Source organism: Chrysochloris asiatica, unplaced genomic scaffold (assembly GCF_000296735.1).
Source record: "Chrysochloris asiatica unplaced genomic scaffold, ChrAsi1.0 scaffold00038, whole genome shotgun sequence".
NCBI classification, from domain to species: Eukaryota; Metazoa; Chordata; class Mammalia; order Afrosoricida; family Chrysochloridae; genus Chrysochloris; species Chrysochloris asiatica.
Genome location: NW_006408556.1, coordinates 17,256,140 through 17,279,895, shown reverse-complemented (window position 1 = coordinate 17,279,895; position 23,756 = coordinate 17,256,140). Strand labels below are relative to the sequence as shown.

Sequence of the window (23,756 nt, the reverse complement as noted above, 5' to 3'; positions counted from 1 at the left end):
GGTTATATTACATCATCTTACGTTTAAATGCTTCCAGTTGTTCTATATTAACATTTACTTTGTAAGTTGTATCTTCTTCATTATCTCCTAAGGATTTGTATTGCACCTTATATTTGTAAGAGCACTAGAATTTTTTCCTGCATTTTGTCAATAGTTGAATTATCTATAAGTTTTGCAGATTTTCAAGAGAGCAACAATGAACTATTCTTGATTACTTTTTAAAACCAGTTATCTGATGATGCTACTGTTTTCATGTATTTTTTTTAATAGATATCTTGTGATAATGTCTTAATATATTTGAACTGAGTGTTTAGCTATTTAGAATGAAATGTTTGTATACTTTTATACTTCTCTGTCTTACGGAAATCATAGTGATACAATATAGATCATTAGCTTATAATTTTTTTTTGAACTTTGATTTAATGTTGCAGATATCTTCAGTTTACCAATGCATGAATAAAATGTTAATAAACTTTTCTTCCAAGTAACTTGCTTGCCTTTTTAAAGGCAAAAGATAGGTTTGCCTTTTTAAAGCTGAGCTTGTATGTATATAAAAATATAATAAAATTACTAGTGATTAAAGGAATCTGTACTCTGAAGCTTTTGGATACTCATGCATCTGTTTTCTAGGATCAGATTACAGTGAAACAATAAAAGCAATGGATTGAAATGTTGATTATAAAATGTAACACTTTATTGCATAGTAAAATAATATATGTAATTATCCTTTTTTAAAAATTCACCTTGTTTGGAATCATTTAATTAGTTTAAAATAAATTTGCAGAAATAATACTTTTCACTTAAAGATTATCCTGCACTACATGAAATCTTTTAAATCGAGAAGTTCAGTAGAGATTTTTATAAATAAATTATTATGGAAACAGAATAAGCAGAAATTAGAAATCAAAATACTTTTTATTATTATTTTTTTTACCCAGGTTACATTGGCAAAGGATAAAAGTCAGGAAAGCCTACCTGGTTAGCTGCAGACAAGAGTTTGTTCTTTGCAATAATTTCCATAAATAGGGGTTTGTTAATAGATTAATTGCACTCATGTTTGCCCTTGTAACCTTGTAATAATTTATCTTATCTGATGTCAGTTTTTAATTATTGTTATTTTAGTTTATTACTGGAAGGTAATGTCTTTAGTTTTTACAATTGTAGTATTTGATTATTTTAGTCTTCAATTTCCTAGTGGATGTCTAACTTCTCTCAATGATGTTATAAACAAATACTTTTACTTTTCTGTTAATGTACAGGCAAAATAATTGATTATCCTTTTCAAAAGAGCTATAAACACAATCTCAGTTAATCTATATATCTTTCATGGTTTGCATTATCCCAAGTTCCATAGTCACTGATATGTATGAGGGGCTTCAAAACATTCATGGAAATATTTCATCATCTTTTAATTCCATTTTTTCCATGTATACATGTGCTTACACCCACATGCATATGTATATAAAAAAATTAAGCTGGACTGATAGTCATAAGAAATTTAAATTGAATATGTGTGTCTGTGCTCATATAAAGTTCCATGGAATATCCTCAGCATCATTGTAATTTTTCTAAAGAAGGATTGACTATATATGTATATGTATATACACACACACACACACACACATATATATATACAGGATGCCTATGAGTTGGCATTGACTTAAAGGCACTTTTGTTTTTGAATCTTATTGATGATTGTTACTGTGATTTGGCTAGCTTCTTTCCTTTTACTTTATTTTACTGAACCACAAAATGAAATTCATTGTAAGATATCTGACCATAAGGGATATTTAAATAATATTTTGTCATACTCATTGCTCATATAATTTGGGGGGAACCTATAAATGTGTATTTAAGTTCTTAAATTTTTAACTTAGTTTTTGTAAATGTATTTTTGTGGTTGATGGTGTGATTTTTCCTGTAGAAATCATTGATGCGAAAATACCTAAAGTAACTGAGAAGTCAAGTAAAATTAATTTAATTTTGTGGTTGGTATAAGTTATTTGTTGTCAAAATAATCTTAAGTACATCTCTGACATTAGTAAAATAAATTGAAAAATATTTAGAGCATTATTGAAAGTTAAATTCACTTAATTGTCTCTGTTTCAGAATTTCTTAGTTTGTCTGTTACTGATTTAAAAGGGGAAAAATTTTAAATCAAGAAAAAGGTAAACTAGCATTTATCATCTCTTTGTAAGATTTTAGTTCTCCTGTATATTGACTGCTAGACAAATGACTATTATGAGACTATGCAGCACTTTCTGGAGATGTATGAAAACTTTCTTTCCCATTGCAAGTATTAAAGGCTTATTATGTAGCATCTAGCGTTTAGAGGGTCCCTGTAATTCTACAGTTCATCTTATTTGGGGATTGTTTGTTTTATCATGTTAAATGATGAAGTTTTGGTAGTAGAAGAACGCATCGTTAATTTCTAAAAAATGATTTTGATTTAAATTGCTGTCACATAATAACAAAAAACTTGAAATGTGTAATGTGGTGTTGCTTTGCATCCATGCTACACTATTCCATACCCTGAGTCTTAGGTCCTTAGTAGAACCAAACCCACTGCTGTAGACTCGAGTCCAGCTCATAGCTACCAAATGGGACTGAGTACAAGTGCTGTAAAATCTTTGTGGAGGCAGAATGCTTCATTTTTCTGCTGAGTGGATGGTGTGTTCAAACCACCAACATTTTGGTTAGCTGTTGAGCGCTTTTACTGCTGTGCCACCAGGGCTTATGTAAACAGTATAAAGGGGAGAAAATTCCTAAGAATGTGACATGAGGCGAAGTTAGTGTATACAATATAATAAGAAAAGCATTTATTCTCAATTGCAGTACAGGTCCTAAAACAGTTATGTGGAAGTATATGGTTTGTTTTATGTGTGTTTGCTATTGAATGGACAAAAGCCTGTGGTCACCTGTGGTTAGTACAGTAAGGAAACTCCCTTTGAATAAGGTATAGAATTTCCCCATTATTTTCTTTAGCACATTAATCAAAATACATATAGGTTAATCCTGGGCCCACTGAATACTATATCTTTTTGAAATGGCAATAGTTAGATTAAGGTATATATTTTCATTATGTGGGACATCCTTTTGTAAAGATTGTGTTAAATAATGAACATTCCATAGATGAATAATTTGCATATGTTCGTAACAATTTCGAAATTTTCATCTTTAGAAAATACATAATATTGGTGTTTATTGTTACTGTTATTGCTGAAGTTTATTTAATGATAAAAATTTTTTAGTAGAATTTTATTTTCAGTAGAAGTTAAGAGTTCGTTGGTCCAGGAGAAGAAAAAAACATTGCACTGAGGTTACATATTGGGTTGCCTCTGTCTAAATTAACATTAGCTTTGCTAGCATTCATTTAATAATAAGTCTTGTATGGTAAATAACTAGAAAAAATAGCTATGCTTTGTCACATTTATAGTTTTAGTATTTGGAGGAAAGATTTCCTTTTTTTTTCATACTGAGTTAATATTTATGTATTTGACCTTAATGTGTAATATTTTAAAAAAGACACTGTAGAGGAAGAATGTTCACTGAACCCTTCATAAAAAATATCTCTGAAAGAGTTTGCTAGGCTATAGCATTTGCAGTCTTAGTGCTTTTAAGAAACTCTTACATGACTTCTCTGTTGACTTAGAGTTGTCACATCTTAATATCCTGGAACAAAAGTTATGGAAGTGTTTGTATGCTTTGGAGAGGACTTAAAGATGTAACTCTATTTTGCCATCAGTTTTCAAGTATGCACGGGTGCATCATTAATCATAGGAAATGCAAAAATAAATAATTCAGTCCCATTGGATTTTTTTTATATGAATACTTACCTTTTCCTTTTTTTTTTTTTTTTTTGTATATACAGTTGAGGTATTTAGGTAACCCCTAACCTTTTGCTTCAACAAAGAAGTACAGTATAAAAATATTACCACAGTTTTCATGTGAGCAGTTCTTGGTGGGGGGATCACCCTTGAGATGAATATTGGTAGGGGGAAGAAAAGTTGTGATGCAGAAATGTCTTAACTCGGGCCCAGTACAGTATTTGAGGACCACCAGTATATAAAATTGAAAGCACATGAGTTTTGAAGTATGAGAAAAGGTTTGTAATTGATTAGCGCTGCTTGAAAGTATTGAAGTACAGTGAGTTTTGATTTGTGAATGGTTCTATTCAATAAAGATTAATTCTGTGTGTTTGATAAAATCTTAGTACCTTCAATGAGTTAGCTTTTTCCCCCCTCTGCAGTTTATTTAACCATCAAATATTTCAGTGTTCTTTTAACAAACTGGAACATTTCTATCTTACTGAATTTAGCTTTAGCATGACTGATTTAAACAAGTCAGACTATCAGTGATTAGCTTGAAGGGTGTAATTGAATGGATTAATTTTTGTTCTTTTAAAAGAGCTAAAATATATACTAATGTAATCATGTATATTTCATGCCTTTCTTGAGATTTAAAGATTTTCATGCCTTCTTGTGATTTAAAGACTATCAGGAGGAGATTCACACAGATCAACATGGTTTGTTTCCCTGTGATATCTTTTAAATCTTACATTTTAAAATATTAAAAAAAAAATAAAGTTAAATCTTTAACAATTTTTCTTGTAAAATTCAGATTATTATAAGTTAAAATAATTTATAATATAAATTTTGGGGAAGTATATTTACATTTTTAGCCTGTGATATATGCTAATGTGGCCTCATTGTGTTCTCAACTTTTAATTCTCCTTGATTTTTGGTATCTTACACTCTTGTTCTAGAAGCAAGTTAGGACATTTTGTCACTAATACGTCTTGACAGTATAAAGTTACTATTATTTATACAGACTATGACTGTTTCGGAAATCAGTGTTCACATATTTCCAATAGTTACTATGGTCAACTACAAAGAATTTATCTAGAAATTTAATTACATGATATGGTTTCATAAATAAGATCTTAATTGTAGAACTTTTTGAGTTGCATCTATCATTTTTTACAAGTTTTATTTATGATAAATAGCAGACATTTTGAATAATGCAGATTTTCAAAGGTCTTGGTTAGTTCAAGGTAAATGGTATTCTGGAGGAGCAAGGACACTGAGATTATTTCTCACACACACAAACACACAGGACACACTGCACAGTATTTGAGGAGAGTCATCATATGCTTTGTGCCTTGCCATAGAACAGCCTGCAGTTTGGGGAACTATTTCATAAAGTGTAGCACATACTTTGACATAACCTTTAGACGTTTGTAATCATCATATAAGAATTTAAAACCTAAAGAAGTGAAGTTTGAGACTTCAGTACATTTTAAAATGGGTAAAATGTTTGCCATGTGATGTTACCCTATGCATAATGCCCATTACCCCCTGTGATTAGTGTGGCACAGTGGCTTCCTGGTCTGCGCTCTAAGGCGCTGTAGTGGCAGAAGAGGGAATGAAATCCACTTCTCAGGTGAAGGATTTGTTACAGTGTTTAATAAAAATAGAAGTAGATTAACGTATTTCACTATTGTGCCTTGTTTAGAAACCTGGTCAATTTCAGAAATCATAATGTAAAATGGCTATTAAGTATGTCAGAAATATAAGCCACCCAATATGATAAACAAAAGAGCATTTTAACTTTATATTTCTGTCAATATTAATAGCTTTACTTCTAGTGCTGAAGTATTCCCCAAAACTTTTGTTATTCCCAATATGGTTAGAAAAGTGTATTCTTAAAAGACAGTGATATTGTTATAGAGTAAGTTAACTGTGTGATAATGCCTGTTGCAAGTTATGTCTCTAACAATAATTTCAACCTTTAATTTTTCTCTGTCCTCTATTGGGTATTCAGAGCAAAAGTACTTCTGTATAAGCCGTAATTATAATGTGGAGTATATAGTACAGTCAAGTTATATTTATGTTCTTCATACTTAATGCAGAAACTTTTAGATTAATTTTTAAAACTCACCATTACATTTTCAAGAAACACTTTGTGATTATTATATGTTTTATAACTGAGGGGATCCACTCACTCGGAGCTATTGAGAGAGTCATATAGCAATTTTACTTTTTTTTTTTTGTAGAGTACAAAGTATACTTCCTCAGTCTTTAAGAGAACCCTTTATTCCCTCCTTCAGGTTTAATTATTTCTCTTTGACCCAAACTAAGACTGAATCTCAAGTAGTAGCCAGTTAAAATGTGTGAAGTAGGAGGAGTAAAGGGAACTCCAATCATTAGTTGAAAATTACAAAGCAAAGTTAACATAGGTATATACAGCAAAAGGGTGTATTTTAAAGGATAAAAGAAAAATGTAAAAACTGGCCTTATAGTTGGAACATGTTGGACATCATAAAGAAAATCTTGTAAGTGTTTAGATTTTTACTATAATACCATGGCAGCTGGTGGATGGTAAAGTGGTTTGTGTCTCTGTATCAACACTAACTTGAAATTCAGTTTTAAAAGACTATGTTATGCATGTTTTTACAACTCCAGCTTGATTTAATAGGTATGGCTCTTTAAAATCATGCAGAGTATCCTTAACGGAGCTTTATTTGTCATGAGACTAAACGGTATTCATTTCAGCAGGTCCAAGAATGTGATGAAAAGAATCTTAGACGTTTCAGTGTTTGCTATGAGGTTATAACAAGTTCTACATGCAGATTTAGATTTAGATGTAAAAGTAAAATTATATATAGAAAATACAATTTTATGCAAGTTTTAAAAGACTTCTGCGAACCTTTATTCTAGGCAACTGTAAACATCTTTTAGAAATGGGTATTATATACCTATAATTCTATTTCAGTTGACTATATGCTTCAGTTTTAGAAAGTTATCTAGAACCAGACTTGTGCAGATATAATGCAGTTTAAAATTATAAGTAGATTTCTTTCAGTTGAGCTGGTTCAAATGTTAACTGTACTGTAGGTTTATTTCTGTTTTGCATGGTAGAGTACAATGTTGGGAGAATTCTGTGGTCTGTTATTTTGTAAAATTGCTTCCTTTTTGAAGTTTGCTCAAATATTGGGAACTGCCGGAGTCAATAACTATAATACTTTGATTAATTTAGTGTCTAATTCTACTCCAGTGAGGATTAAAGAGAACATATTAATCTGTTTTTTTTTTTTTTTTACCGTTTTAACATTCTCATTTCTATAACTCTAGAAAACATTTTGATGAAAGCAAAATAGTTTATTTTTGTATATTTCAAGTCTTTACTCCAAGAATTATATAAATGGCACATGCCAAATGCAAATATGTGTAGCAATTTCATCTTACAATATTTTAATGCAACAATATAGCATTATTAGTATCTTTAGTTTACTGTTATCGTGAAGAACTAGCAATTTATCTAAGACACATAGCTTTATGCTTAACAGGTTCATCTCTTACAGAATTTTAAAATACGATAACACTTACCCCAAAAGAAGTTTTGCTGACATGGTGTCACTGTGCTGAAGAGGCTGTTTGATGCCATAGTCCCTCCTTTTTTTTTTCAGATAGAACTTGTACCCTTTGCTGTAAATACTGCTTGCAGCCTTAAACTGAAAATACAAACCATACCCAAACCTTGTTTTAGTTTTACAGTATGCCTGGAGTACATAGACTTTCTATTTATTTTTTTTTCTGTCAAGAAATTATGTAGCTGGTAACATGTGAAAAGCAGGGAAACAAAACAAAAAGAGAATGAGCAAATATTTGCAGGACCTACTATTACTGCATAGACTGTGGTTAGAGAGCACTCACTGACTCTGTTGGTCTCGGTGGCTGGTAGTGACCTGCGGAGATTAACCATTGAAAAACCAGAGACTGCTTGCTGTCCTCCTGGAGAAAGTTTGCACCGCACTTGTGGTTCTGTGGTTGTTTGTGAGGCGAATGAAGCATTCACACAATCCAAAAAAGCAAAAGCTTTAAAACTCCTTTTTTTTGCAAGCACTATTACTGGAGAGACAGAATCATGTGGTTTGTGACCTCACAGTACTCAAAGTAAAGTGGGACTGCCTACCACTGTGGCTTTTCCCCCTTTGCTCTTGCTCTCTCTTTCTCTCTCTCTCTCTGACAAAAGGCTTGTGGTAAGGCCCTTCCTGGCATCCAGAAGGATATAGCTTTTTAATTTTTGTGACTCATGAGGATTTGGATAGAATACAAATGCTGAAGGAGCCCAAACTCCTGTAAGGTTAAGCATTTATAGAGCAGAACACTGTTCTTTCCTTCTTACCACCCTCCCCTACCCCCCACCCCTGCTTTTTTTTTGGGGGGGGGGGCTCCTTTTAGTTCATTATTGTGTCTGTGGAAAAGTGAGCAAAGTTGGCTCAAGTGTCTGTGTGAAATTTTGAACAACAGTGATGATTTACAATAATTTACATCTTTGGATTGTATCACATTCTGGTGTCTGCTTCCTATTTGCTGGGTGGCTGGATTCCTTCTGTTTTTCTTTTGCTTTTAAACTTGTGAATCTGTAACTTACTGCAAAAAAAGTTTACCTTTCTTAAGTTCTGGTTGCAAACTGCTTGCTGTGCTAGGCTGTAATTGACTGTCATGAAAGTGTTACCCTGGAGTTTCCTTTATAAATATTAAATCATGTGTCTAGTATATAGATTATCAATATTAGATGGCAGCCTCTACAATAAATAGTAAATTAACATCATGTATAGTGTTATGTCACAACTAGTTGGCGGGTCTTTGAAAAATAAATGGCAAGAATTGTAACATGATTTATTGTATGAGTCCTAATTTCCTTTATGCTTGTTGTATAATTTTATCTTTCAAGGAAATGCATTCATTTTATATAATTCTTTACTTTGACTATTAGCTTTAACAGAGCCTTTAATAGCAAATCTTATATGTTAGCACATATATATGTGTGTGTGTGTATATATATATATATATATATATATATATATGTATATATATATATATATAAAGCAGAATACTTGTATTGTAATTTACATTGTTCAGTATTCAGCTTTATAAGCTCAGAATGGAGTGGGTTAACAGAAGCTGTATTTTTTGTTTATAATGGAAGCTTTGAAATAAATTACAAAATGCTGTGTATAGTGAGGAGTAATGCACACAGACAGAGTATGTTAGTCGTCTCGATTTGCTAATTCTGATTCAGAAGAAAATTGGAAACATCTTTGGGAAACTATCTCCTTTTTTTTTGTCCCTTTGGATATGTATGTATAGAACTCATTTTCTTATTAGGATGATTGTATATCATAGGCAGTGAAATTTATATTTATGAATAGGGCTTCCTGTTTTCATCAGTTGGGAGCAATAGAGTATTTTTCAACAAAAATTATGAAGCCGAACAGACCAATTTTGCAGGCATTTTTTGCCATTTATCCACGCCACTCTGAATTTGCATGTGTTCAGTTGTTAGACTTCTTCCTAGTGTGATAGTAACTAGGAGTGGCGTGAAGTGACTTGGGAGGATGGGCGGAGACAGTGACTTACAGAACATTTTTTGGGGTGTATAGTGGGCTGAGAACTGGGTGTTAGAACTAACATATCCCTGCATATGTTGTCTCTGGTATAATTCATTAACTGTTGTTGTGTATATTAGATAATGGTACAAGTACGTTCATAAATTTCTTTATAATAAAGTTGATTTGTCCAAGGTATATTGGGAAGACACAAATTTAATTTTAATCTTTTATTCCACTGTCTAGAGGTTTTTCATATATTTTTAATGTTTTATTTTAAGCATGTATTAATTTATCTTGCTTATTTTATGTATGAACAGTTTTTATATGGAAAGGTAAAAATTTTCATTTAACACACACATTTACTGATGTAAAAGGGAGAAAATGAATTATTCAGATAAAAAAGTGCTGGTTGTATGATCTGTATACCTAGGTAGTTTCTAAAGTAAATCAAAAGAAGGGTTTTGTTCGTGTCGTTCATGGAAGGTAAAATTCTTCTACACATATAGGTACCAGCAACCGAAAAACATTGAGTAACTGCTATGGTTTGCTGAGTGAATGGTTGTGTTCTTTTAGGGTTAGGTTTTTGTTCTACATCAGGATTCTCTGAGGGTCAGGCAGCCCCAACTTTGTACCGAGTGCTCTCTTGTTTCTCTCTCTCTCTCTCTCTCTCTTTCTCTCTGTGTGTGTGTCTAATATAAACTTTAGCCTTTGCAATTAAATTTATATGAATTAGAATAATTTTTAACATCTCTGTGTTTGCTAGTTTCTATTGCAAGTTACTTTCTTATGTGATATCTCCATGATCTTTGGGTCAGAATCATCACTCACTGTATTAAGAATTTACTAGATATTGTTTAATATGTCTTTTCCTTTTTGTCTTGCATAAGGCCAATCGATCATTATTATGTGTTTTAAAGCTTGCATATTTATTATCTACACTTATGTGTTTTTTTCCCCTCTTAAAATCAAAATGTATCTTTTTTGGATATCACAAATATTCCTTTGTGATAAAGATTTTAAAACAGCACTAATAACTGGTTCACATTTGCTAATTGACAGTTATTTCATTCAAAGTAGTTTATTGCATGTGATTAAGAGGGATTAATTCAGAAAAGTCACTGTGCAAATAAAGCTCATGATTATAGATTTATACCATATTTATAATCACAGATGAAACCACAGGACTTTTTTTTGTTTGTTTGCTTGTTTTTGAAGACTTCAAAACTACATCCTGCTGGCGATATGTTAGTATCTGCTTTGTTTAAGTAAGTAATAAGTGGAGGTCTGCTTTGTAAATTGTTTTTTAATGTCACAGAAGTGAAATATATGAAGTCAATTGCAAAAAGGTAGTATCTTGTTTTCCCATGACCTTATATTTAATAAAATTTGTCAGAATTGGTTGAGCTTTTTAAGATACCAAAAGGTTTACAACTAATAACAATATAAACAGTATTTTAAATGCTATATATATCTTCACCACTTGGATTTTTTTTCCTGAGCTAATGATAATATTTAATACACTACTTTTATCCATATTGTTCTCATTTCTATACTTTTATTTTAAGGGTTATGTTAGAGTTCTGATTGTCACCAGTTTATTTTTCTTTTAATTGAAAACAATAGGAGCAAAAGCTTTGATGTGGGAATTTTATAAACTGTAGAAGTCCTACTTTGGTTTAAAATATTCTCACTGACTATGAGGTTTTAGCAAAACTTTATAATTTATTGTTTTAACTTGGTATGTGACAATCTATTTATTTTTTTGATTTGACATATAGCTGCTCAAACTTACATAGTGTTTATTGGGCCTTATATTGATGACTTGAAGTTTTTTATATTAGTAAGATGTATAGCTTCATTAATATTTTAAGTTATTGTGAGAGTAATTCAATTCCTTATTTTAAAGAGGTATATGCCTATGTACACAACTGCATAACAAGTTTGTGTATAGCGTACTTTTTTAAAGGTTGTTTTAATTATTAAATTGTTTTATAAATTAAATTTATAAAACCCCAAAACACTACCATTTCCTTGACTTATTAAACAACTTGACTTGGCTAGTATTAACAGCTGTATAAGTGCGAGACTATGTAAAAATTGGATGCCAAAAGAGAAAATATTAAACTAAATTTCTGTCTTCTCTCTACCTCAAAATATTTATTTCTCTTTCTCTGATATTTTTTTATAAAGTCTCAACGTGGATTCTTAAAATTCTAGTAAATGCTATTGACATTAATCCTACCTAGTGAATACCTGGCAGGTTAGAAGCTCATAACACTCATTGTAAATCATTGTTATGTTCTGAGAGGCTATATCTCATTTGTTAGGCATCTGCAGTATTTGTACTGGCATCAGACTACAGAGACTTCTTCTAATTGTTCTCATTTGTTCCTTGAATCCTTCCCTCCTGTTACTGTACCTTAACACATTGTTTAATGTGCCATTAACACACAAATCTGAGGGTTAGGTTTTTTGTTGTTTTTTTTTTTTTCCTGTGACTATAAAGCACAGAGTGATCCATTTTTGTTTAATATAGCTGTATAAGTAATTTATGTTTCTTATAATTATTGGAACAATTCATCTTCTGGTGCTGTCATTTCCATAAGTAGGGGGGAAACAAGGCGAGAACTTGCAGAAAATATGGGAAACATGCTCATATGACAGCTGAGGATGTGGCTAGGCTAAAGCAGGAAACTACTACCCACAATGCAATGTTACATACACTACCACTTAATAAAATTTATATCAAACATGCTACTGACAAAACCAAAGAAAAATAATATCCCAACTATGCTAGTTAGCGTACTAAATATGTCTAGGGAAAAGTGAAACTAATCTTTTTAGAACTTTTGTACTTAGAAAATACAGTAAGTGAAATTGGGACATCATCTTATATTGGCGCTCTGTTGAAACTCTGAGAGTTTGTGCTGTGAAACTTGGTTGTAGTGGAAATTGTCTTATATTGAGATTGTTTCTTAGGTAGTAACTCCTGGAAAAGGCACAACAGGACATCACTCTTTTTTTGAGTTGCACTGTCTCAATATTAAATGGGTTAGAGGAGATTGTCATCTAGTCGGAAAAAGAAATTTTGAGGTCATCAATGTGTATCCATAGCCAGGTGCATTTCTTTACATTTTGTTTAAAATTGTCGTTTATTTCCAGGTTTGGGAGAGGAGGTTTGGATTGTCTTCTGAGGCATATTTCTTTTCAGAGTAATTGATTTTCTTACTCTTTCTTTTTATTTATGCTAACTTCCCTATAACTTAGCAAATCAGTCCATGTGCTTCACTGTAGGAAGGTTAGTCTAAATGTGAACTACTTTTGTAATATGATTGAAAAAGATGCTAATACATCTTCTAAAATAATCAAGTTTCAAAATATTTAGGGTTTCTATATATACATCTTAATGTACTCTGCTCGTAATTGTCAGCTTTCAGTAATTTTGATGAATTTAGTACCTTAGTAATTTAATGGATTTCATTTTTGAGGTTTAAATAAGGGAACAAACAATAGAGTTTTTGAATTGATAAATTAATAGAAATGTTATCAAAGAAAGAATAGAAAAGACAGTAAGTTAGTGTTCCTTGTGAAAGATCCCTTCTGAGAGATTCCAGTCTATAAATTATCCACTTTTCATTTCAGAACTGTCATGGTATTTGGCCATCATGAATATCATTGTCTGTCTGTATCTCTATTAAGGATGATTTGCTTAATTGTTTGAAATATTTTCTCCTGTAGTTAGAGACTGCTTATCAATACCAGCTGTAGCTCTGTGGCTTTTCTCCATGAACTCATGGTGGTCTGTGGAGCAGCGTGCTTCAACTGTGACAGGTGAGACAGAGCCTCTCCAGTGCCACTGCTTTTGGATGAATCTAGCTGTGGTTGGAGAAAGTGCATCTTGCCAGACTATATGGGTGAGACCACACACAGCCTTTAAAATGGTTATTGTAGGCTTATTTTTAGGAAATACATGTCTTGACAGTTCTTTTATTTGCATGCCAGTTTCATTGCTGTGTATAGATTTTTCATTGGTTTCAGTAAAGGCAATTGCAGGTTTAGTTCTCTGTTTGCTAAGCCTGTGTATGTACTGTACACTGAGAAGTACTCTGGGTTCAGCCACGATGAACAATATAGAAAATGAAGCGCTAGAAGACTGACCGTTTTGTTTTTATAAATTTGACAGTATTCCCATCGGAAGTCCCAATTCTCCAGATAGTTTTGCAGTGAAAAATTGCTGCAGTTTCAAGTTTAAGATTAAAGTTCAAGAAAATGTTCATATACTTTAATTATATTAATATTAAGAAAAAAATTGTTTCATCATTCAAATGTGTATTTTTTATAATTTTGTATAGTAAAGTGTTCAAAATGTAAATTTTAAGATTTGGTAAAAGCTTGTAAGCATTGAAGTAAATTGCCTAAGAAGTTATTTCTTAACTATATAGCATGAGATACAAGTTATCCAGTTTTTTTAATGAGATAATTAAAACTTTATTCAATTTAGTAAACTATAAACCTGGGTATACATTCTAAAGAGTATTTTCAGTTTTCTGAAACTCTTTTTTAGCGACTGGTAAAGAACACTCTTTAGAATTTTATAAAATGTTAATGATGTTCGTAAAAATGATATATTTAGGTGATTGTTTATGATTCTTACTAAGGCATTAGTGATAACAATATTAATGCTTTTGGGTTCTGGCAGGTAATTAGTAATAAGACTTTTCACTTAGTTATTAGTGAATATTACTTAGTTAACTATTTATAATAAATTGTAACCAGTTAAGAATATGATTTCATTGTAGATACTTTTAGAATGAAAACAGAACCTTTGTATGATTTTCAACTCATTGGCCCTCCCCATTATTACTGTAATATCTTTCTATTGGTAAATGGTTTTGGCAGGAGAGCACAAGGGAAATTGTGTTTCTATAGCTTTTACAGAGAACAAATTTATACAAAGAAGAGAGAACATAGTATGCACAGATTGTTTTAAAAAAGATTGGTTTCTTTGCCTCTCAAGAAATTGGCCATTTGTGTAAACGTTGATGGATGTTAGATTGAAAAAAAAGCTACAAAAGTCACTTTTGGGATATTTGAGGAAATGTGCATATCGACTAGATATTGATGATACTAGGGAATTTATTGACTTAACCAGTAGTAACCAGAATACTGTTTATTCTGATTCACAGAGACTTCATGAGTGTGAGAGTAGAACTATGTTCTATAGGGTTTTCAGTGACAGATTTTTCTGAAGTATGAGGGTAAGTCAAAAAGTACTACTACAAAACCATAGAAAATTTTATTAAACAAAAATATCAGTATGTCTCTTGATATATTTTTATCTAGCTCTATCACACACTTCTGAAGGTGATGTTTTCATCTCTCTAATTCTTCCCAGAAGAATTTTGTACTGTTCAATTTATACCATATCAAACCAGAAGTTTTATTTTCCTGAGGAACTGAAATACTATTTTTTTCCAATGGTCTCTGGGTTTTGGGAACAAAAAGAAGTCTGAGGGGCAAGATCAGGGATGTAGGTCAGATGCGGTAAGGTTTCCCAAAGAAATTATCTTAGGATAGCCCTTTACCCTCAAAGAATGAGCAGGTATGTTGTCATGATGAAAAAAAATTCCTCATTGCAACTTTCCTGCCTTTTTTCTCATCGATTCAGTTTTTAAGATTTCTTGAAATGTCTTCATAATAAGCCTCTATGATTGTCTTGTGTCCTTCAAGAAAATCTCAAAACCCAGTCTTTTTAACCTTCTGAGCTGCTTTTTCCACCTTGGCTATAGCTGGACTAGTAGTTCCCCTCAGAAGTTACTGCTTTGCTTGGACCTTTTTTGTTTAAAAGTACCCTGCCTGGCCAACTGACTGAAAGAGATCCGTATTTGTTCCTATTCCAAAGAGGTGAGCCCCCAGAATGTGGAAGTCATCAGACAATATCATTAATATCCCATGCAAGCAAAATTTGCTAAAGACAATTAAAAAATGGCTACAACCAACCATACATTGACACACAACTTCCAAAGGTCCAAGCTGGATTCAGAAGAAGACATGGAATGAGGGATATCATTGCTGACATCAGATAGATCTTGATTAAAAGCAGAGAATAACACAAAGGTGTTTGCTTATGCTCTGTTGACTGTGCAAAGGCTTTCGATTGTGTGGATCATAACAAGCTATGGACAGCATTGCGGAGAGTGAGTATTCTGGAACACTTAATTGTCCTTCCTCATAAGGAGCCTGACCGTAGAACAAGAAGAAGTTGTTTGAACAGAGCAAGGGAACACGGGATGTTTTAAACTTAGGAAAGGTATGTTCCAGGGTTGTATTCTTTCACCATACTTACTCAGTCTGTATGCTGAGCAGATAATTCGAGATGCTGGATTTTGTGAAGAAACACATGGCATCAGAATTGGAGGAAGACTCATTAATAACCTGCAGTATGCAGATGATACAACTTTGTTTGCTGAAAGTGAAGAGGATTTAAAACACAATGATGAAGATCAAAGACAACAGCCTTCAGTATTGATTGCACCTCAATGTAAACAAAAATCTTCACCACTGGACCATGATAAATGGAGAAAAGATTGAACTTGTCAAAGATTTCAATTTGCTCAGATCAACCATCAACACTCATGGAAACAGCAGTCAAGAAATCAAACAACTTACCTCATTAGGCAAATCTGCTACATAAGATCTCTTTAAAGTGTTTAGGAGTAAACATGCCAGCTTGAGGACTAAGGTGTGCCTGACCCATGCCATGGTATTTTCAGTTGTTGTTGTTAAGTGCCGTCGAGTCAGTTCCAACCCATAGCGACCCTGTACAGGGTTTCCGAGGCTGTAAATCTTTACGGGAGTAGAAAGCCTCATCTTTCTCCCGTGGAGCAGCTGGTAGTTTCGAACTGCTGACCTTAAGGTTCGCAGCCCGATTCGTAACCACTACGCTACCAGAGGTATTTTCAGTAACCTCATATAAATGTGAAAGTTGGGCAGTGAATATGGAAGACCATAGAAGGATTGATGCATTTGAGTTATGGTGTTGGTGGAGAATATCGAAAGTACCATGGACTGCCAAAAGAACCAATATATGTTAGAAGAAGTGCAGCCAGTGTGCTCCTTGGAAGCCAGGATAGCTAGACTTAAGTCTCTCATACTTTGGACATACTGTCAGGAGAGACCAGTCCCTGGAGAAGGAGATCATGTTTGGTAAAATGGAGGGTCGGAGAAAAAGAGGAACATTCCCAACAAGGTGGATTGGCAGTGGTAGCAACGATTGTGAGGTTGGCACTGTACTGGGCAGTGTTTTCTTTCGTGCATAGGGTCACTGTAAGTAGGTATAAACTTGATGGCACAATGACAACAACCATGAGACAAATACAAGTATATTCTTGAGAGAACTTGCCTGTAGCTACCCACTGATCTCATGTACATGTTTAAACATGTTTTGTTTGGAATTAACCTATGAGGGTCTGTGGTGGAACCCTAGTAGCAATAGTTTTTGACAGACCTTATATTACTAGGCCTTCCTTCTGAAGTGCCCTGAGTGGACTTGAACCTCCAACTTTGTGACTAGTGGTTTGACATATTAACAGTTTTGAATTCAGGAACTTAATGTTTTTATTGTCAGGCCCCATTGAGTGGGACTTGACTCATAGTGACCCTATGCACAACATAACAGAGCAATGCCTGAGTATGCCATCCTCCCAGTTGCTGCTTTGTTTGAGTCAATTGTTGCAGCTACTGCATCAGCTCTTCTCCTTGAGGGTTTTCCTTTTTTTTTTTGCCTACCTGGTAGCATAGTGGTTACGAATTGGGCTGCTAACCTCAATGTCGGCAGTTCGAAACTACCACTTGTTCTGCGGGAGAAAGATGAGGCTTTCTGCTTTGGTAAAGATTTACAGCCTCGGAAACTCTGTGCAGGTTCACTATGAGTCGGAACCGACTCCACGGTACTTAACAACAACAACCCTCTACCAAGTAGGGTGTCTTTTACAGGGACTGGTTTCTTCTGATAACATATCCAAATAGGTGAGGCAAAGTCTAACCATCCTTACTTCTAAGGAGAATTCTGGCTGTCCTTTTTCCAAGACAGATTTGTTTGTTCTTCTGGCAGTCCCTGGTGCTGTCAGTATTCTTGAAGAATATACCTTTATTCAAATGTATCAGTTCTACTTTGATCTTCTTTTTCATTGTCCAGTTTTTGCATGTATATATGACACAGTTAAAAGTACTGTGGCTGGGGTCTGCTACTCTAACTTCTCAAAGTGACATCTTTGCTCATTAGCACTTTATTTATTTAGTTTTAAAGCTTTTATTGTGAATTGAGTGAAAGTTTACATAGCAGATCATCAGTTTATGTTCAGCAAAACATTTTGTTTCATTGCAGTGATTACAGTCCCCTCTATGCCACATCAGTTAACAGTATTTACCTTGATTTCCTCCCCTCCCCCCCGTTTCTTTTTCCTTTGATGTATACATACCACACAGAAAAAGTATATTCTTACAAATGTCCAAAGGGCACATTTTGCAAGCCAGCCTCCTGCCTACAGGAATCTGCTGCTCGACTCGTGGGCTACAGTCTTCAGCTGCTCTCTTTCTGTGCCATCACCTCTGCCTCCTCCATTTTTGATAGCCAATGTCTGAGGTTCCCATCCCTGTCAGCCCAGTGTACTGAAGATGCAAACTTGATCCTTGATATGGAGAATCATTCCCTTTTGGTTGGAATTTGGAACAACTATATGTATAAGCCCTGGTGTGGTGCTGTGGGCTAATGCATCAGACTTCAAAGTCATTTGAACTGCAAGGTCGGTGGTTCAGGCTCACCAGGGTCGCTATGGGTTGAAATTGATCGATGGCACTTAACAACAACAACAACATATCCATAAGCAAAGGTCCAAGTCATCAATTGTAGCAACTTACCTTTGCTGCCTGTATCAAACTTGCTTATCTTCATCTAATCAAATTCTGGTCAGTAAGCCATCCAAGCTAAGTCAAATGGGTACTGTCTGAAAGTTTGGTTGTTCTCACCTGCCTTCTCCCACTTCACACTTCACACCAGCTGGCCACTTCACTCTCAGTTCTAGTCCCCAGTGTTAGGTCAGTGTCCATGGGACCAGAAGGTCCTCAGTCTCCCTAAATGTCAGACCAGCCAGCCCTTCCTCTTCTTTCTCTCAAGGTCAACAGGTGTCTTCATTGCTGCATTTCCTTTAGTTCCACTCAGAAGTAGACCAGGGTAGTCACCAGCAAGCTTTCAAGTTTGCTCGTGTGTTCCCTTTGAGTTGGAATCTTAGAAGGGGGTTTACCCTGTTGAACTGATTTTTCTTATTTTGATAGCTCCAAGGCAAACAGTTTGCTTGATCTTGGAATAGATCTTTCTTTCAAGAACTATCTTCTTTTCCTCTAGCCACCGTGGCTTGGTCTGCATGTCTTTTCAAATGGGAATGTCCCACTTCAGAAGGTTCTGAGTGGGTTTCAGGATTCCACCTAAGGCCCCATACTTCACAGATGCTTAACAAGAAGCCTATTTCCCTTAGGCAAAGTCTTACACTCCTTTTAACTAATCCAGTCAGTTATAGGCTAAAGATGGACTTACAAGCTTTCTGTAATCATATTTCCCAGTATTCCTTTCTATCCCACTTAAATGTCTATTTTACAGTAGTTGTTGTTGTTGTGTGCCATCGAGTCGGTTCCGACCCATAGCGACCCTGTACAGGGTTTCTGAGGGCGTAAATCTTTACGGGAGTAGAAAGCCTCATCTTTGTCCCGCGGAGCAGCTGGTAGTTTCAAACCGCTGACCTTAAGGTTCGCAGTCCGATTCGTAACCACTACGCTACCAGAGCTTCTTATTTTACAGTAGTAGGCAGGAGAAACCAATATCCACAGAACAATCAAGCACTTTAACATTATTTCTCCTCCTTTGCCCATTCAGTCTGTCTTGATCTCGGTATCACAGAGCCCTATTGTTCCAAGGTTGAGTGTACATCACTAAGTACCCATCTGTCCCATTTAGCCCATGGATGCCTCCTTAATCTTCCTTTTTCATGTACCCCACCCTTTCTTGTGTATTGCCCGCCCCTTGCTCTCCCCATCACCTGAGCTATCATGTGTCTACCCCTACTCTCTGACTTATTGTCCCCTCCCTCCACCACTGGTAACTATCAAAGAATTTTTATTTTAGTATGGAAATCTTTTCTTAAGCTTTTACAATAATGATCTGCAACATTTGTCTTTTTGTGATTGACTAATTTCATTCAGTATAATGTCCTCAAAGTTCATCCATGTTATGAGATGTTTTGCAACTTCTTCGTTATTCTTCAAGGTCGCATACTGTGTGTGTGCCAAAGTTTGTTTATCCATTTTTTCAATGATGGATTCTTAGGCTGTCTCCATCCTTTTGTTATTGTGAACAGTGCTGCAGTGAACATTGGTGTGCATATGTCTACTCATATTCTGGCTCTTGTTTCTTGTGGATACTTACCAAGTAGAGGAATTGCTAGATTGTATTTCCATTTCCAACTCAGAGGACGTGCTCTACCATTTTCCAGAGTAGTTAAACCATTGCACAACCCCACCAGCAGTGTTGGAGAGTCCCAATATGTCCACATCCTCACCATCATTTGTTGTGTACTGCTTTTTTGATCTTCGCTGTCATTACTGGTGTGAGTTGATATCACATGATTGTTTTGATTTGCATCTCTCTCATGGCTAATGATCCTGAACATTGCTTCATATGTTTGTTGGCTGCCTAAATGTCTTCCTTGTTAAAGTGTCTTTTCATGCCATGTGTCCATTTTTTTATTGGGTTGTCTTTTTCTTGTACAAGTTGTAGTTCCCTGTAGAGTTTAGAAATTAGTCCCTTGTCTGAAGTGTCATTGCAAAAATTTCTTCTCCCAGTCTGGGGGCTCCCTCTCTACTCTTTGGTGAAGTCTTTTGATGCATATAAATTTCTAATTTTAAATATGACCTAGTCATATATTTTATCTTCTATTGCTGGTGTGTTTTTTTGCAATGTTTGGTAGTCTGTGTATGCCATGTATTAGAGCCCTCAAGTTTGTCCCTATTTTTTCATTGACAATCTTTATAGTTCTGGGATTTACATTTAGTTTTTGTATATGTGTTTTGTATATAGTTTCTGTATGTGGTATGAGATATGAATCTAGTTTCAGCCCTTTTTAAATGCATTTCCAGTTTTGCCATCACCATTTGTTGATGAGACTGACTCTTCCCCATGTAATGTATTTTCATCCTTTGTCAAAGATCAGGTTTTTCTTGAATTTACTTATAGGTTCTCAATTTCATGCCATTGATTTTTGTATCTTTCACTGTAAACAATACCAGGCTGTTTTCACCACTGTGGCCGTGTAGTAAATTTTGAAATGAGGGAGTGAGAGAACTTTGTTCTTCTTCTTAAGCAGTGCTTTGCTTATCTAAGGCCTCTTTCCCTTCCATATAAAGTTCATAATAATTTTTTCCATCTCATTAAAGAATTTTGTTGCAATCTGGATTGGGATTGCATTATATACATAGATTCTTTAGGTAGCATTGATATTTTCACAGTGTTTCCTGTCTTATGAGCATGGTATATTCTTACATTTTTAGGAATCTCTTTTGGCTTCCTATAGTCGTGTTTTGTTGTTTTCATTGCATAGGTCTCTTGTTTCTCTGGTTAGATTTATTTCTAAATATTTAATCCTTTTGGTGGCTATTATAAATGGTATTGTTTTCTTAATTTCCTTTTCAGAGCTGTCTTTATTACAATGTTTGGTAGTCTGTGTATGCCATATATAGCGGAATCCAATTGATTTTTGTTTGTTGATCTTCTGTGTTGCAAATTTGCAAAATATTCGAATGAGTTCCAGTAATTTTTTTCTGCTGAGTCTTTGGGATTTTCTATGTATAGCATCATATCACCTGCAAATAGAGATACTTACTTCTTCTTTGCCAATTTGGATGCTTTTTTATTTTCCTTTTTTGCTGTATAACTGGGTAAGAATTCCAACAAAATATTGAACAGGACTTGTAATAATGGGCATCCTAGTCTGGTTTCTGTACAAAAGAAATGCTTTCTGTTTCTCCTCATTGAGAGTGATATTTTCTGTTGGGTTTGTGTGGTGATGGTGGTGGTGGTGTGCCATGGAGTTGATTCTGACTCATATCAACTGTACATAAGGTTTCTGAGGCTGTAAATCTTTATGGGAGAAGAAAATGTCATCTTTCTTTTGCAGAATGGCTGGTAGTTTCAAACTGCTGACCTTGAGGTTAGCAATACAACTTGTATAGTGGTTTTGTATATATGCTCTTAATTATGTTGAAGAATTTCCTTTTAATTCCTACTTTGTTGAGTGTTTTTATAGGAATTGGTGTTAGATTTTGTCAGATCCTTTTTCTGCAATAATCCGTATGATCATGTGGTTCTTATTAAAAAATTTGCATGGTGATTTTATGTTGATTGTTTTTCTATTATTGAATGATACTTGCATCTTTGGTATGACTCCTGCTTGGTCATGATGCATTATTTTTTTGTTATGTTGTTGAGATCAATTGACTAGGATTTTGTTGAGAATTTTTACATATATGTTCATGAGGGATATTGATCTATAATTTTCTTTTTTAGTGATGTCCTTCCCTGGTTTTGGTATGAGGCTTATGCCTGCTTCATAAAATGTATTAGGAAACTTTTCATCCTTTTCTATATTCTAGAATAGTTTGTATAGAATTGGTGTCAGCTCGTCTCTGAATGTTTGGCCCAGTGAAGCCATCTGGGCCTGGACTTTTTTTGGTTGGGAGTTTTTTGATGACCTGATCGATTTTTTTCTTTTGTTATAGGTCTGTTCAAGTTTTTTCCTTCACTCCTTATAAGTTTAGGTAGGTTTCTGTTTTTCTAAAAAGGTATCCTTGATCTTCTCATTGTTGATTTCTAATTTTATAACATTATGATCTGAGAAGATGCTTTGTATTATTTTGATGTTTTTTTAATTCATTGAGACTTTGTGACCTAACATATGGTATATTCTGGAGAATGTTTCATGTGCAGTGGACCAGGTAGTGCTTTATTCTTTTATACAGATGTAGCCATGACTCTGAGCTGACTCCACAGCAACAAGTGACAGGATGTGACACAATTGAGAATGATTTCTCTGATAGTCATGTGGGTGATGTGTTAGAGGGGACCATAGGCTTTTGTATTGAAAAGCATTGTTGGCCTGAAAGAACTAAATGATGGGGAAAGAAATTGAAACTCTGAAAACTATTAATGGAAGCCAGCAATTCTGTTTATAATAAATTGACAACATTTTGTCAGACATTATTAGAATATTTTTGTTGTTAAATATTGAAATCTGACTCGTAGAGACACTCTGTAGGATTTTCAAGAAGTGACTGGTAGGTTTGAACCACCAACCTAGCAGTTTGCAGTCTGATGCCTATCCTGCAGTGCCATAATCTAAGTGAATTTAAATGAAGGAATTTGGGAAGACTTTTGTTACTTGTTGAAAATGTGACAAATAATATTTTTCTATTTGTATTAGCACTGATAAAGTCATGGACTACAATAGATAACTAGTTGTTGTGAGGTGCCATAGAGTCGATTCTGACTCAGCAACTCCATGTACAACAGAACGAAACACTGCCTCATCCTGCTCCATCTTCACAATTGTGGTGTTTGAGCTCATTGTTGCTGCCACTGTGTGTCAGTTCATCTCGTTGGGATTCTTGCCCTTTTTCTTTTTCCGTTTTACCAAGTATGGTATCCTTTTCTAGGGACTGGTCCCTCCTGACAATATGTGCAAAGAACTAGAGACAAATTCTTCCCATCCTGGCTTCTAAGGAGCATTCTGACTGTACTGCTTCCAATACAGATTTGTTTGTTCTTCTGGCAGTCCATTATGCTTCCAGTATTTGTCATCACCATGACTCAAATATATCAGTTCTTCTGTGTGATCTTCCTTATTCATTATCCATCTCACTTGCTTGTGAATAGATTGAAAACACCATGGCTTGGGTCAGGTGCACCTTAGTCATCAGGCTGACTTTTTCGCTCTTGAGCGCTTTAAAGAGGGTTTGTGCAGCAGACTTGCCTAATGCAATATGGTGTTTGATGTACTGCATTAATCAAATTTGCTGCAAAAGATCTTTTTTTTTTTTTTTTAAGGTGTAATTATGGTTTATTGCAATGATTAAAAAAAAAAAACCCCACAAAACTTTATTGTGAATTGAGAGATCATCAGTTTTACATTCAACAGATCATATACTTTGTTTCATCTCAATGCAATTTTTTCCATGCAACAGCAGTTATCCCGCTTCCTACTTAGGGTTTCTATTTCCATTCCCCCCACCTTCCCATCCCGTCTCATCTTTGTCA

At 34.4% G+C, this 23,756-nt stretch overlaps 2 protein-coding genes across 2 annotated transcripts in view; one reads left to right on the top strand and one right to left on the bottom strand.

Annotated features, from left to right (window-relative positions):
• Positions 1–7,853, bottom strand: part of RUNX2 (runt-related transcription factor 2) — a 278,570-nt gene extending 270,717 nt beyond the window's left edge. Inside the window, 4 exon segments of the mRNA XM_006860524.1 lie at positions 7,389–7,464; positions 7,466–7,513; positions 7,681–7,704; positions 7,707–7,853. Of these exon segments, the coding sequence (XP_006860586.1) occupies positions 7,389–7,464; positions 7,466–7,513; positions 7,681–7,704; positions 7,707–7,853 (295 nt within the window).
• The window catches only part of SUPT3H (suppressor of Ty 3 homolog (S. cerevisiae)), a 597,109-nt gene that overhangs the window by 52,082 nt on the left and 521,271 nt on the right, over positions 1–23,756 (top strand). The gene's annotated exons all lie outside the window — the stretch shown is intronic.